Source organism: Etheostoma spectabile, chromosome 6 (genome assembly GCF_008692095.1).
Source record: "Etheostoma spectabile isolate EspeVRDwgs_2016 chromosome 6, UIUC_Espe_1.0, whole genome shotgun sequence".
Lineage (NCBI taxonomy): Eukaryota > Metazoa > Chordata > Actinopteri > Perciformes > Percidae > Etheostoma > Etheostoma spectabile.
In genome coordinates, this window is record NC_045738.1 from 13480150 (window position 1) to 13495836 (window position 15687).

Genomic DNA, 15687 nt, shown 5'->3' on the forward strand with positions numbered 1-15687 from the left:
TGTAATGTTTTCTACATTCTATTGATCAAAAAAGAGCAGCATTATCTGGAATGCCAGAAGGGTCACATTTCGTCACTTCCGCATCGCGTTTTAAACGGTCAGAATGCCGTTTTTTACGTCGATCAATGTCAAAGCGCCGTTAAAAGGCGCCGTGGAATCACAGATACAAACAACATACATGCACACCCATACAGTTTTATCTCACATATACTTATAACACGTTCACATGCATGCAGTGATCAACATGGAATTTTTTTCAGGACTACTATGGCAGAAAGGACAAATCTGCCAAATTGGATCATCTTCTTCAGACATCACAGAACTGCATACTACACTCTGATAGCAAACTGCCCAGCATCTTTGTGAATGCCAAAATAAGGTGAATTGTTTTCACCAGTACATCTACGTTTGTATACAGTATTTCCTTATCACCATGTGCAAAATTCCAAAACTGTCCTTAACAAAGACATTATTGTCTGATTGGCATGCAAGCTCATTGTCAAATGAATGAATGTGAGGAAAGATAACAGATATTTTGTTTTTTTGCAAAGCTGCAAAGCCGGGAATGTATTACTGGTGTTAAGTTGTTTGCATGTGTGTGAATGATTGATGAGGACACAACCTGAGGTGAAAGTGTGTTTTTCTGTCTCTCTGAATGCAGACAACAGATGCAGCACACCTGAACAGAAGCTGACCATGTAAGTGATGAATTTATACACCTATTATACAAATTTATACGCCTTCACACACAACAATTAACCAGTATGCAGACTCACATTTCACTTGAAAGCCCAGCTTTACTTTGAAACCAAAGCCTCTTGTACTATATAATTATTAGGACAATCAACCAGGAAGAAATGCTGCCCCTTTTCACACTTGATTTCCTGACAGTGACTAGGATGTGGTGGTTTAGGCTGAACAAACATCTCTTTAAAGAATCCTGTTTCTGACCAGCATGCACACAGAAAAATCATAAACACTCTGCTATTTATTATGTGAAAATAGATAAGTTTGTGTAGTGAAACACAAAACAAGCATCTCACTTGTCACATTTTAGGCAATGACCTTATGATTATAGACCTTCTGTGCAATATCAAAGTGTATAGCAAAATCATTTTGAACCCAATGTCATTGTTTCAGTTCCTCAGAGCTCTCCAACATTTTCTTTTAGGAAATAAATGGTGTCAAAATCCACATGATGAGGAATACTGTATACGAATGTGAACAAAAGATTTGCATAGTCTGGAAATCTGGAAAAGGGCACAGTGTTCACCATGCAAATCAAAATTAAACAATATTAGGCAACAGCAACCCGTTAGTGTGCAAACCTTACGTAGGTCACTGACCCATTTCTTTGGGTTCATGCTCATTGGAAAAGAAATGAGACAGTTAGTACAAGGTTAGTCTGGCTACTCCACATAGCATTCGAGGATGGGGGGGAAAACGCGCTCTGGTTTATTAGCATTTCATTAAACCAATCACAATTGTCTTGGGCTTTGTTAAGTGCTAAGCACTGGGAAAAAAAGCAGCGGTGCCACTGCAAAATAGGCTCTGAGGGAACTTGTCTTGGTGGAACATATGCAAGTTTAAAAGTTGTTTTAGTTGTGCAACAGAAAACAGATTGGACAGATAGTCTAGCAAGTGACTGGATTTATCCTGCAGAGATCTGGAAAAGGTTAACCACAGTCCTCATAAATCGACCAGAGTTTAAAATGTCAACACAAAGAAGGCCAAAGGCAACGGATATCCTGCCTAAAGAAATGAAATCAGGCGGATTGTCCAGCGGCAACGGAGTAATCCTGGAAGTGGAACGTCAAGAATATAGACTAGTACAAGTTAAACTTCCAACATTTAGCTCTAATTTGAGTGTTAACATCCACATCCAATGAACACAGAACAAACTTCAGTACGTCTCTAATGCATGCAGTAATAGAGAATTAGATAAATAGGCCTTTGTAATATTTGGCTGGAAAATCCTTTGTAGTGCATGCCTTGTTGAAGTCTACAATCCACAGACATCAGCAGACACTTCTCCCCTAGAGATGCTCTGTCAGGCTTGCACTGCTTTCCACGGTTTAGTCATAAAAAAACTAATCCGACAAAATGGACATTTGAATGAAATTAAAGTGTTAGCGGAATAAGAGAATGTCGGACCCAAATGCAGAGACAGTAGGCAGTGGTGAGCTTGTGGATTTAATACCATGAAATCCACGCAAACAAAAGGAGTCCTGAATGCAGTAGGCAAAGTAGTACAAAATGTAATGGAAATCAAAAACAGGAATCACAGGAACACCGAGACAAAAAGGCTAGACTACACACACACACACAATCCAAAACACAAACAATGATCTGACACTAGACAAAGACAACACAAAGAGTAAATACAACAGATAATGAGGTGAACAAGGGACAGGTGACATAAGGGCTCAGGAACAGGTGAAACACATCAGGGTTGGGCAGACCATCACAAAGGTGGGAAAACACAAGGCAGGAAGTTAAATAAGACATGACAAGGGAGAAAACAAAGACTAAAAAATAAAACAGGAAACTGAAACACACACATCCATAACAGATAGGCCTACACAAGACATGTAGAATATTATATTACATATTTAATATATATTAGTTTGTCTGAGCTTTTACAATGAGTACAACAGATTAGTTAAATTAGACTATAGAATGAATCGTAGTAGTGCATTTGAAAGGATCTCTTAAAAATAATAATGGCTTCCTTGAACATTGACCACAAAGTCCTAGTTTACACAATTGTTAATTTATTCAGTCATCATCTGTTTTATTGTATTTCATCTGCCCATAACTGGACAGCAAGTGTCGCTGTCATCTTACTTCACAGCTGTTATCTTTAGTTCTTCTACGTTTAACTATGTCCACGGACCTTCATGAATGGCCATCGAGAAAGTCTAAAGTCTAAAGTCCTTTGGGGTTGACTTTTGTACTCAGTGTCAAAAACACTAATGAAGAGGTGCAACAAGCAAATGGAAAAAAATGTATGTGATGCTGTCACACTATGGAAATGTATATGAAGTATGCTGCATATTAAAAAGGACATTTGTTTATATCTATTTGGCTCTTACGACTGAGTAAAAAGAGAGACAGAACAGATGGTTGTTGACACCGAATCCTCCTCCCTCAAACAGCGCTAAGAGTTGCACTACATGTGGAGGCTTATTCACATTGTTTATAGTTAAGACTCAGTAGCCCAAATTAAGCAGCCTGGATGCAACTGGACTGTGTAACTGCATGGCTAAGAGGATTAGACAGATTTACCTACCCAGCAGTCTTCAGGAGCACTGTTCACACGGACTTGGTGCATTGCAACAGGTCTGTGAGCTCTGTGTGCCATATTAGCATTCATCATGGACTAGGACAGAGACCTATTGAGCAGAAATGGGAGCTACCAATTCCTTATAACCCCCACATGGGATCCTTTCCTCCCAAACTACAGTTGAGCTTCTGGCAAAGGTCAGTGTCCAGCTCTATCTGTACATTTTCCACTAGTATAGATTCCATCCATGTTGTTATGTGTAGTTGTTTGTGTAAGTCATAGCATGGCAGCATCCAAGATGGCATAGCCTACTTTCTTTAGCAGCCTACACCTGATCCTTTGGACTCATTAGACCACAGTTCAGTTAAACTATGGTCATCAATGCACACATAATGTTGAGATCATTAACATTTCATCTGAATTACTTCACCACCATATGAACTGTAACAGATAAATCACATTAGTGGTAATTCTTTCCCCAGTCACACTACCACAATGTGAGGTGAACATGCTTTAACATGACAGCATATAGCCTGTGGACTGTGTTTACATGGACATTCAAGGGGATACTGTGCACCTGCCGGTTCCTTTGGGTGAGTATATGCTCTCTAAAATGTGTCATTTGTATTGAAATTTGGATATGTCATCAAAAACATGTTTTGATAGGTTCATGTATAGTAAATATAAACCATGTTTATTTGCATTTCAGATATGCCCATACAATGCAATCAAATTCTTGCCAAGGAAACGGCAAATAACAGAGGATACACGCCGACAGCTTAAACAGCTTGTGGGTAAGAATCTCCTCAAAGGGCCACAAGCTTAAATGTGCATTGATCCTTTTTGTGTTTTGGAAAAGATTATAAAAGATGATCTTCCAGTATCCCTGAAATGAATTGTTATGATAGAATAAAATCTGACTATTGAGTCTATAAGGGTTCACTGTAGACCAACAACAAGCTGTATATAGAAGCCAAAGGTCTATTTGCATCCTACTGTAAACCTACTTTACATCTCCTCAACATGTGTGGTAGATATGATGTAATGACCTCATTTGACTTTATTTGTCAGGTTCTGAAAGTAAAGCGATCGCAGCCATACCAGGCAGCCCTGACCGTGCAACTTCTCTTGATAAAAGACTAACCAAAACCGAGAAAGAGATACTGTCACTCAAGACCAAGGTCGCCTGTGATAAAGTATCATGTGAAAGGAGGTTTGTGGAGCTGCGAAGAGAACAGGAAGAGCTACGTAACCAGGTTTGCTTGTGAACGTGTGTGTGTGTGTGTTTGAAGTTATATCTATGACTTCAGTATTCAAATAATTTACTTAATTCTGAATTGGATAGAATGCAAAAAAACATTAGCATTTTTAAGTAGAGTGAGACCTGTTCCTGCAGCTATCCCTCTCCCCTTTTTGCTGAAAGGGCAATGCATGCTCAGAAAAGCCAATAGGTCGCTCTCTCTCTCTGACATTAACTGTGATTGACCAAAGTCTTCTGTCACGGCTAGATTATCTAAAGCCTGAATACAGAGCCAAGATGAGGTGCAGAAGTCTAGTTTTCTCTCAGACCACTTGAATTACAACATGTTGAAAGATTATTGTGGCATTTCTAGCCAACAATGCCAAAAATATTGTGCCTACCACAGCTTTAAGTAAAAGTAGCAATACCACATTATCAAAATACTCTAGATTAAAAGTCATGCTTCTAAATGTTCACTTAAGAGGAAAGTACCTAAAAGTACAAAAGTAGCCGATTAGTAACAAAAATGTCCTTAAAAAATCAAAAGTAAAAGTATTCATAATGCAGAGTGCTATTGTCAATGTTATAGTGTCATAATATTATATTATTGGATTCATGGATTATTATTGATGTAATAATATGCAAGTGCTATGTTAATGTTGCATTTGGTTTTGGCGAAACTCTTTTAACTACATACTATTGGTAGTTTAATCTGTAACAATGAATAATATTTTATAACTGACATGTTGTAGATAAAGTTTTTTGGGATTTTAAAAGTATCTAGTAACTATAGCTCTAAAATAAGATGATAGCAAAGTTCAGGTATAAATTAGCATACGATGGAAACGTTCAAGTTAAGAAAGATGTTATGGTACTTGTACTTTACTAGTAAAAAACTTAAGTAAATGTACTTTGTAACGTTCCACAACTGGACTTAAGTAATGATAACTTGTCTCCTTTTCCTTTGCTGGCCTCTCAGGTTGAAGTGTTGGTGAAAGTGGGCGATTGTGGTGAGCAGTCAGGAGTGAACAATGGAGAAGCGCTGGAGGAGTGTTCAAGTAAATTGCAGTCATACACACTGAGTTCATTCAGCTGCTTGAAATATGCATGCTTTTGAATTCAATCATGATGTCAAAGGATGTTCTCTAATGAACAGGCGGTCTCCCAAGAATGATGCACCAACACAGAGAGTTTGATGCTTCTTCAAGGAGCGACATTTATACAAGCAGTTTGTCTGGCAGCGAGTTATCCACATCATCATCATCAGCACTGAGCTTGAGACCTTCCTCTTCCTCATCTTCAGCCACCAGGTAAAAAAGTGGTATCGATCTTCTGATGTAACTCTCTGCCAGAAAGCAAGTAAGTTTGATTTCCCAAAATTTCAAACTACACCTCATGGTTAACAGATTTTGTAAAAGTTACTCTTTTTTTATTGTATTTCACTTCATAGGTTAAGTATTTTTCTAAAGAAAAGATACCAATCACATATGTAATATCACTGTTTCTAAAGCTGTCATTGATCTCTATCTTTTTTTTACTGACTCAACCCTCTCGTCTTCCAGTGTAAGGTCATGGAGGACCTCTACAGGGCCTCATCGGGCTTTTGTACCCCACTCCCCCATGGACCTGGAGCTGGGTCACCGGGTCAGGATCATGCTACCATCTGGACGGATCAGCACAGGAACAATTCGTTTCCTAGGCCACCTGCAGGGGGAGGCAGATCTCCACCTTGGGGTAGAGCTGCAGACACCTGATCATGGATTGCATGATGGCAGTCACAGGGGACTCAGCTACTTTGAATGGTAAAACTGATCCCATTTTCTTACTTTGTATATGCAAGCAACATGTAGCTTCTTAATGTATCTCAGGATGTGTAACCTGACATTCAGTGCTGCACTGGGATTTATTGGTTCCAATCAGATGTCACATTGGAGATGTACACAGCCTATTTATATTAACTTGTAAAGGAATATCTGTTATTAAACTATGGTTCCCAAAGCCTTGGTTAAATACATAAAATCACATTAAAGTATCTCTATGAATGAAAGCATCATACTGCGGTCCTTAGGTATTGAGCCAAACATTGTCTCCAGACACAGTTTAGCAAATTCATTGCACTTAATTGGCTGAGCTGGATATGCAAATCTCAGGCTGTGGTTTGCAGACTGCAGCATTTAAGAGGTTGGGCATGAACTCAGAATGTGAGATGACCTATTTGCCTGCAGGAAGGACAAATTTGACTCCTTGTTGGGAACAGGGCTCAAATGTAGTCTTTTCTTAAGAAAGCCAGTTGTGAAATACAATAAGCACAGGGACAATTTTCTCCTACTAACTAAATAAACATCTTAAAACATTCCTATGATTTTTCTTTACTTGTACTTGAGCCAATTAAATTAAACAAGCTATCATTAATATTTAGTTTTTTTTGTTTCTGTCTTTTGCAGCAAGCCTGGCTATGGTGCCTTTGTACCATTCCACAAACTACTGGTGGCCTGGGAGTGACAGAAGTACAGACTGCTGTTGTAGAGCTGACCATCTGGATGCATTAAAGGAGGGCCAACATAATGTAGAACAGTAGTTACATCCATGGATTTGATAACTTATCACAATGCCATAAATCTTTGTATTAAAGTATATACTTTAATAACAATAAAAATATTAATTTCGACAAACAGTTACGTTATGTGTGCTTGGGCGGACATCAATGTTGGAGTTGCAGAAAGTAATTGCTGTTTTATTGCTGAGTTGGTTGGTGAACTAGACAAAACAAGCAATAGTGTGTTTACTGAGAAATGCTGACTCTGGCCTAAAAACAATGACGACAGCTCTAAAAAGCTGTTTTTCTTGCCCTAAGCTTAATGCTTAGACATGCTCACAATGACAATAGCATGTTAATGTTTGGTAAGTATAATGCTTACCATGTTTACCGTGTTAGTTTAGCGTGCATGCTTTCATTCACAAATTAGCACTGAAACCAAAGTACAACAGAGACTAACGTCATTAGTTTTGCAGGTATTTAAAAGTAGTCAGGATCGACGTGATTTCAGTTTCCTTTCTAGGGACCAAATGTGTTTATCAAAATTCAGAGAAATCCATCTTGATGGTGGTATCTAGAGTAAAAGTCAAGGGATCACCAAAGTTATAAGGATCCATCCGATGGGCACCATGAATGTCTGTACAAAAAGTCATGGCAATCCATCAAATAGTTGTAGAGCCAAACTGTGTCATTCAACAATAACTCCAGAATAGCTAAACTATGTTCAATTGCATAAAGTCTGTCACTTGAGCGCGCACGCACACACGCACACAAAATTGCACTTGACCTTTTCCCCCAAGACAGTGGAAAAACCAAATGAGTTTTAAGCTTGCAAAATGAGATGCAGAGTTCAACATTTCTTAGTTTGTTAAACTGTTGGGCTTTCCCTGATTATTCCAGGAAAACGGTTGTGTAGAAAATTGTGTGTGCGTAGAAAATTTACTTGTGAAATTTAGTGAGGGAGTTTGGTAGGAGTCTTGGGCAATAAGTTATGATGTAAGCATAAGTGAGTGCTCATACTAAGTTCCTGATAAACTTTGGATACATATTTAAGATATGTAAGACACACATCATACCTGACACATGACATGACAAGTTTTAATGATATGGTTTTTCCTTGACATGCTTACTATGAATGTATCTTCAGTATATAAAGTGATTTTTCTAAAATGATATAATCTGCATGAGAACCAAATTTCACATTTGTATTGTCATGTTTCAATCTCACAGTGACCCTAATACATGTGTCGTATTACACCAACACTTTTACTTTGAATAGTTTATGAAACTCATGCCAATTTACAGGAAAAGGGTTATGACACAGGAGCAATCACTAGTGTCAAAGTCTTCTCAAATTCCTTGTTAGGTCAGGATTTATTGTAAATACAATTTGGGAGCCTGGATCCTTGACTGGATTGAGATAATTGAATGCATTGGGCAGCCACAGCATATTGAAATATACTACACCTTACAGAGATAATATTGCAAGCTGGTTTGAGAACTACAGTGAAAGTAAAAAAAGAGCTAGTAATTTATACTATATATAGCATGATTCGTTATTGCATGAGAACTTAATTTTGGGGAAAAGAATAAAATATATCACATTTGACACAATATGCATCAACAGTCAAAACTCTAGAAACTCAGACATAACTACTTTTGGTCTAGAGGCACTTTTCATCCAAAACACTGGATGGCAAGGTAACATTTGACTACAATGTCATACAAATGCATAAAACAGATTGTCTTAACTTTTCATACATAGAAAGGCAAACTGCACTTCTTTAAAGGCACATTACATAAAATAAAAAATATTTTCAATTAGCTTTCCAATCACTCAACCATAGTCACTCTAAAAGCTTCTCAGAAGATTCCTCATTTGCTATGATAGAGAGTCAACATGAGTATTATGTTAGTTCTGACAGAAGAGGATGCAAGGGAAGAAAATCATCAGAGGAACTATCGGAATATCCCTCCCTGAGCCTTTAGGTTGAGGATCTCTGCAGCCAGTTTCTCCGCATTCATCACATGTGGAAACATTTCCATGACTGTATCCACTTGATGAGGGTTAAAGATGGCTTGCAGATTCTTGCGGAGTTCCAACCTTTGTGGGTCAAACACAGCACAGGAGGACTGTGGTTGGCCCCAGGAGTGGTATTGATTGCCTTTGTAAGAGCAGTTGTGGGAGTGTGAGGAATGGACCGAAGAGGGGACGCTATAAGATGTTGGGGCTCGGGGCAGCCCCTGAAAGGGATCTGACCAGTATTTTTGCTGATTTGGCGGTCCACTGTAATGGAGATGGCTGGGGAGGCTGTTTTGGTGTGGCACACCAGGCGGGAACATGTGAGGAGGGCAGGTGTCATATTTGGGTTGACCCTTGGAGTTAGGGTTTACATTATGCTGCAGGGCACTTGAGGGCACTACATGGGAACAGCACCTGCACGACTGGCTGGTGTTTTTTTTCTCTAAATGCACTGGGGCAAGTCTGGGTCCAGGGAGGGCACCTTGCTGCTGGGGCCTGAGCCTGTGGGAGTTGTTGAGGTAATGCGAAAAGTCAGAAAACTGACTCTCATAAGAGCCAAGGCCAGAATCCAGGTACTCGTGAGAGATGTTGGCATAGTAATGACTGGGCACAGGCTCTTTTTGACACTGGCCCCCTGTTAAAGGACAGGGCATCTGTTTTGGACTTTGTCGAGGATCCTTCCAGTACAGCAGTGTATTTTCACAAACCTCACCGGAATAGGAAGAACTTTGCTGGTCTCTAATGTGCTCTGTGTTAGAGTCTTGAGGATGGGGAAAGGCATTATGAGCAGGCGCAGGATCAGACTGAAACTGTCTGGGTGATAATCTGGCATTTTTCTCTTCTTTTACAGTAGAAATCTGGGCTTTCTCTCTCAATTCATCAGCCAAGGACAGGTAGGACTGGTTTGACCGCTCAGGATGGTAGAATTTACATTTGAGGCCGTAAGTGCACTTTTTGTCTGAGGATACAAAAATGGTGACACACACACACAAAACGTATAAGTCATCTCATTTGGGAACTAGCTTAGTTCCTTGTCCAAAAACTCTAAAGGAATGGAACTCTGTGTTTATCATATCTTACCATATGGACAGAGCTGTCTCTTTTGCTCTGTAGGCAGAGGTTTTTTCCGAAGGAAGTTGTCAAGACTGGGGCCATGGCGACCCAGAGGGTCATCTGGGGGCATGAACCTAGACAAAAACAAACAAAAATAACTGATTTCTTTATTCACTTGTGACAAATCCGCTGGGTGCTGAATAGTTATGTTTAACTAATTACGCCCTTAAGAGAAAATATTCCCTTTGGAACAACTTTAAACATCATTAAAATGTCAAACCTCACATGCTCAGTTAGAAAAACAGGCTAATTGCTTACTTGTCATTTACAAAGGAGAACATGAGGAGCCTCTCCTCAATGCATTTCTTCCACTCAGGTCTTTCTGCTTGGAGGTCACGGTAGGTGTCATTGGATACAATCACTCCATCCGACTCATACGCCAACTTGACGATGAAGCGGTCATCATAGCAAACCACTCGCTTACCACCAACACGGCGCGATGGAGTGAAGACCACTATTTTTCGTTTTTCAAGCTCTATCAAGATGTGTTGATCTAAAAGTGCAAACAACCATGAGTCAGATGGCTGTGGAGAGAGGTACTCACATTACAGGTTTCATTGAATTTTGTTTATAATAAGAATAGCTTTGTGATGTAACACACATTTGTCATGATCCTCAGCCGCAGGTCGGGGAAACAAAACACCACTAAGCACCACCAATCAAATAGAAAACAAAAGACATCTGTCATCACCTGTATAAGAATCTGATATGTACATTAAATCATATTACTCTCCTTGCAAAATGACTGAATAAAAACATAATACACACATTGTAGGTGCTTATTACACAAGAGGCCAGGTTACATAAAAGTTAGACTGAGCTACAGTCTTAAAGACAAAAACCACAAACACTTAAAAGCACTTGTCTAACTAAGTGACTTTCTTCACATAACCGCTTGCTGTAGATGACTGTCAACAGTTAACTATGCAAGTAGACTAGGTGTGGAAGGAAAACACAGCTGTACTTCCTGATGGGGCTTTTCCAGGAATGACTGTGAGCTGACTTTTACTTCCTTGTTAGCGGATTAAAAATATAACCTTTGTATTGCTTCACCCAGGGTGCACAGTTTCTAATAAATCATGAGAGCTGCAAGGTGATGATGCATCAGTTTTAAAAGGACGGTCAACCCTTTGTTGCTGTTGAAGATACCATACATAAGATAAGCATGCATATCTTTAAATCATGTTGCATTTAGACTAAATAAAAGACAGCTTCCCCACTCAAAGAGATTGAGTTATGTAGATATGATAGTACTGTAATCTGGATTGTTCAGGTACACCCAGAGACGTTAGTGATTCAGCTGTCTGAAATGTATAGCTCTGGCTGTTGTGTCAGCTTCATATGGAAGCATAACTTGGTAGCCAATTGGGTAAATCTCTGTTACGCAATCTTAACTGTGTTGCCCCATGGCTTTGGCATGAGTACAGTAGTTCTGCCTCAGACCGCATTGTAATAGTAGATCATAGCTACTGTGGGACTGAATCACAGATACAGCAATATAGTTAAGTAGTAGTCATACTCATATTTCTTGTAAAAAGAAAGGTTCTATAAAAGAAAATATGTCTTCAGGGAAAAAGCAAAATAACCACTGATTCCTGGCTAGTTAAACAAAGTAGGACACCTCTAAAGTTTGCTTATGAATTAGTATCTATATCAACTATTATATCTTGTCTGTTTATTTATTTTTAAAGCGACAATTAAGTTACATCAAGTTAATGTGTTGGACTATTTCTTGGGTGGGATCAGTTGGCCGGGAGTCAATGGGAGTGACTTGCATGCCTATGAACATATTTGTCAGCAATAACTTTATTTAACATAAGAAGAGCCACAAATAATCATTTAATTTAAGGTATGCATACTGGCTTCCAGTCTAGCCCCCCAATTTCGGTATTTTCCGCTTTTATAAAGTGTTGATGGCTAGAAAGCTGCGGAGACATTGATTCTTTATTTTTTACTGTCTCCAAGGGGTGTTCAGGCCATGTAGGAACAAACCTCTATCACATGTAACACATTTTAAAAGTGAACCATTGCTACTGAGCGAATCAGTAGCCCTAAGTGGAGCTCCCATCAATGGTGTCATTGTCGGCTCAGCTGTATTGCACATTAGTTACTTTCTTGTTAAAAGCATATTGAAAGATTGTAAAAGCCAAAGAAACTCTTTCATACTCAAAAAATACAGAACCAAAAAGAGTCATTCATGGGTCGGTTTGCCAGTCATGAGTGAACAAAATGAACTGGGTCCGTCCCCCCTGTTAAAAATTAAGTTCAGTGCTGTGGCTATTAACTGAAAAGGTAAGCTAGTTAGTCTGCCTGACACTACTAACACACTATTAGCACTCCTGTGCTAGATGAGCACCATCTGTCTGCTTGGGTGTGCATTTCTTGTATCCTCACCTGTTATTGGGGTATCAGGTCTGGGCTGCTCTTTGCGCCAAGTGGGTACAAACACAGTAATGGCATTATGACCTCTGTCCAAGAAGAAATTCACTGCAAGCTGGATGCCTTGACATGAGAACACGTCCTTGTTGCCATGACTGTAAGAAACATGGAAGAGAAGATTAGTACAACAATTTGACTATAAACAACATAAAAGGGTGAGGTAAAAATTCCGTTGATCTGTGTAAACACCACACGCCTTTGAATATTCTCTCGGAATATTACTCACTGTGAACTTCCTGTATTTCACTCAATGTCTATATGAAAGGTTGAGATTGTAAGGTGTGTGCCTAAAATTTGCATATTGCAGCAGTGGCCTTAAACATGCACAGGCAGGGTGGTGAACGCCCCCCTTTTTAAAATGACATGACAATGGATGTTTCAGGACCAGAGTTAAATGACAACACGACAATGATTGATGGCATTTTGACAAGTTAAATTACAGGCGTCTAACACTCTTAAGGAAACAACACCTTTCTTGGTTGTTATGTCACTTTTTGCGTACTGTCTGCAGTTCAAAGTAGCAAAAAATAGTTATAAAAACTGTGAATTATAAATTAAGTTAATGATCTTTGATCCCATAAAATAGTGAAAGGAGCTTATCAAGATTACCTCATGGAAACATTGCTGCCGTCAATAACAATAGGCCTCAATTCTGTGTTTGTATTCTTCTGATCCCCGAGTTGTGGTATGATTCTGCAGGGTCCAAGAGTCCAACTGGTAGGCAGCAGCGAGTCCTTTTGGCTGTCACTGTCAGAATTGGACACGTAGGGTGCAGTGACAGTCCTGCTGCGAACCAGCTCTCCCAGCACAGAGTTGGTGTCTGTGCTTAGGCCCAGCTTCCTCAGAGCAGCCTTTACCTCTGCTGAGGAGTAACCCAGTTTCCTGAAGGACTCCACTCTGAACTGGAGCTCCTTGCTGTCTGGATCGAGCAAGTCCGACGCTGAGCTCTGGCTGGGAAGTGCCTGATCCATCCTGGAGCATCTAAGCCTCTTTTCAGCAGCATAGAAGACACGTTAAACAGCCTCAGGGTGATATTCATCCACTGACTGAGGAAAAAAAGTACATTTAATTAGGAATACAGGTTTATTTGACATAATTTATCCTCTTCACATTTTGTTTCCCTTCAAGTACAAATAATCTTATTCCACAGGACCCTACATATCTGAAATTGGTTCAGTGAGTTAACTATTCAACAATATTAACTCATTACATTTATATAGCGCTTTATCATAGACACTCAAAGCACTTCAAGGGGGAGGACTACTCTCTAACACCTCCAATGTGTAGCACCCACCTGGGTGATGCAAAGCAGCCTTACAACGCCAGACGCTCACCACACATCAGCTTGGCAGAGAGGGAGGGGAACATGCTTTTAGTGGTGGGGAAAACCGGAGAGCCCAGGGTAAAAGCCAACGCGCACAAGGGGAGAACATGCAAATTCCACACAGAAATCAGGGTTCAAACTTGTTACCTTCTTGCGGTGAGGCCACAGTGCTAACCATTGGGCCACCATGTTGCACATAATACAATAATCCAAGATGACATGTGACTAAACCATCAAATCAAAATAGTCTACATTCCTTTTGTATAATTTATACACATTTCCCGAAAATTCCGCCTGGCATGTTTGGTATCTGTGTAAACTCTGATATCTCTATGAGACTAAACAGTCAGTTGTTTTTTATGCAACATTGCCACTCACTGTGGCTCAAATGTGAAATCTTTTTTAACTTGTCTTAAACTTCATTATAGTAAATTTAATATTTTGGGGTTTGGACCATTGGGTGAACAAAATACATGTAATGATGTCACCTTGGGTTTTACTGAGACAACCCTAACCCTAACCCATTTTGTTTGTGTACAAACCCAAATTAATCAAACAATTAAGAAAACAACAGTCAGATTAACAATGAAAATGCTTGTTAGTCAACACTTGAACTGCCTTCATTTTAAGGTTACTTTCATAAACGAAAGGCCTAATTACCAATAATTTCCATTCCATCTTAATATACTATTAACAGTATTGTCATTAGCCATTGTTGATGTTATTATGGTCTATTATCATTTGGTGTATCAGACGAAGCTACAAATTCTAAAAGGTTGTACTTGTCACAGCCAACCACACAGCATGCAGGTAGCCTATAATAAGTCTGCAGTCCTTGTATACAGTAGCCTACAGTAAAGTCTCCTCAGCTTCACTCTCAGCTTGCGTTGAATAAAGACAGCTGAACATAACAGGAAGAAACGCTGCGCCACTGTCATTTTACATTGTAGACAAAGCCTATATTATAGATGAGTAAACGTCGTCCTACGCTAGAAGAGACACCGAATGTGATACTACACCTTACTCAGGTGACAAGTGTTCAACGAGACATTCCCCATGCTAACAGGATGGCAGGTTATGGCTCTTTAAACAAATCTCACCACAGAGGCGAATCAATTTACCTCCACTGGTCGTCTCTTTCTGCTCGTGTCCCGTTTGTTAGCAGGAGTACCTTAAAACTCCCGTAAATGTTGTAGAGTAACTTTGACAAAGTACTGACTTCCTAGTACCTCCCTCTTAGAAAATGATTTCTTCCCTTTTCCTCCTACTCGGGGAGGCATGCTGAGCCTTGAAAGATTTGCATAAATCAGAGATAAGACAAGGGTTTCGTTTCTAGTGTGTGTGTGTGTGTGTGTGTGTGTGTGTGTGTGTGTGAGTGAGTGTGTGACAACATGTAGATGATCCAATGAGAAGATTCATAGGAGGAAACATCGATTAGTTTGGGGGAAAAATATTACTGACAGTGTTTTTTAAATAAAGCATAAAGCTTGACACTGGAACAATGCCTCTGTCATTTCTTTTGAAGTAACCTTACATACCTTTGGCTCTTTGTGTGTGAACATCAGTGCATTTCCTTTTTGTACCTCTACATTATTAAAAAAGCGATCATATCAAGGACAAGACGCCCCCTTGTGGTTTCTAGGCAAAACTACCCCCCTTTAATGTAGTCCGATTTTTTTAAGTGTAAAGTTGAATCAAAGACACAAACAAATACCTTAATATCAAA

At 39.5% G+C, this 15687-nt stretch overlaps 2 protein-coding genes across 3 annotated transcripts; one reads left to right on the forward strand and one right to left on the reverse strand.

The window, feature by feature from the left end:
• The first annotated feature begins 3279 nt into the window (after positions 1-3279).
• LOC116691412 (CAP-Gly domain-containing linker protein 2) lies at positions 3280-7213 on the forward strand. Of its 2 annotated transcripts, none has more exons than XM_032519010.1 (8): positions 3280-3483; positions 3769-3879; positions 3996-4080; positions 4358-4542; positions 5506-5584; positions 5683-5836; positions 6089-6328; positions 6971-7213. In XM_032519010.1, exons 2-8 carry the CDS (start codon positions 3805-3807, stop codon positions 7026-7028), a joined length of 876 nt encoding a protein of 291 aa, XP_032374901.1. In that variant the 5' UTR covers positions 3280-3483; positions 3769-3804; the 3' UTR covers positions 7029-7213. The 2 variants fall into 2 exon arrangements, with proteins under 2 accessions (XP_032374901.1, XP_032374902.1); XM_032519011.1 differs by having other exon boundaries at positions 3296-3483; positions 3773-3879.
• Positions 7214-8135: 922 nt separating this feature from the next.
• Positions 8136-15288, reverse strand: zc3h12aa (zinc finger CCCH-type containing 12Aa). The gene is made up of 6 exons (XM_032519009.1): positions 15083-15288; positions 13247-13683; positions 12593-12732; positions 10457-10691; positions 10166-10272; positions 8136-10043 (listed from the first exon to the last, which is right to left on the reverse strand). The coding sequence occupies exons 2-6, from the start codon at positions 13606-13608 to the stop codon at positions 9022-9024; spliced, it is 1866 nt and encodes a 621-aa protein (XP_032374900.1). The 5' UTR covers positions 13609-13683; positions 15083-15288; the 3' UTR covers positions 8136-9021.
• Between the last annotated feature and the right edge of the window lie 399 nt (positions 15289-15687).

What these genes read in the sequence shown, in the direction of transcription:
- LOC116691412 (XM_032519010.1), top strand. Translation starts at nt 3,805, where the DNA reads ATGACAGCATATAGCCTGTGGACTGTGTTTACATGGACATTCAAGGGG. An exon ending in ACAGCTTAAACAGCTTGTGG is followed by an intron (nt 4,081 to 4,357) that starts GTAAGAATCTCC and finishes TTTATTTGTCAG; the next exon opens with GTTCTGAAAGTAAAGCGATC. An exon ending in AGGAAGAGCTACGTAACCAG is followed by an intron (nt 4,543 to 5,505) that starts GTTTGCTTGTGA and finishes CTGGCCTCTCAG; the next exon opens with GTTGAAGTGTTGGTGAAAGT.
- zc3h12aa (XM_032519009.1), bottom strand. Translation starts at nt 13,608, where the DNA reads ATGGATCAGGCACTTCCCAGCCAGAGCTCAGCGTCGGACTTGCTCGAT. An exon ending in ACCTGATACCCCAATAACAG is followed by an intron (nt 10,692 to 12,592) that starts GTGAGGATACAA and finishes TTGCACTTTTAG; the next exon opens with ATCAACACATCTTGATAGAG. An exon ending in GAGACAGCTCTGTCCATATG is followed by an intron (nt 10,044 to 10,165) that starts GTAAGATATGAT and finishes TTGTATCCTCAG; the next exon opens with ACAAAAAGTGCACTTACGGC.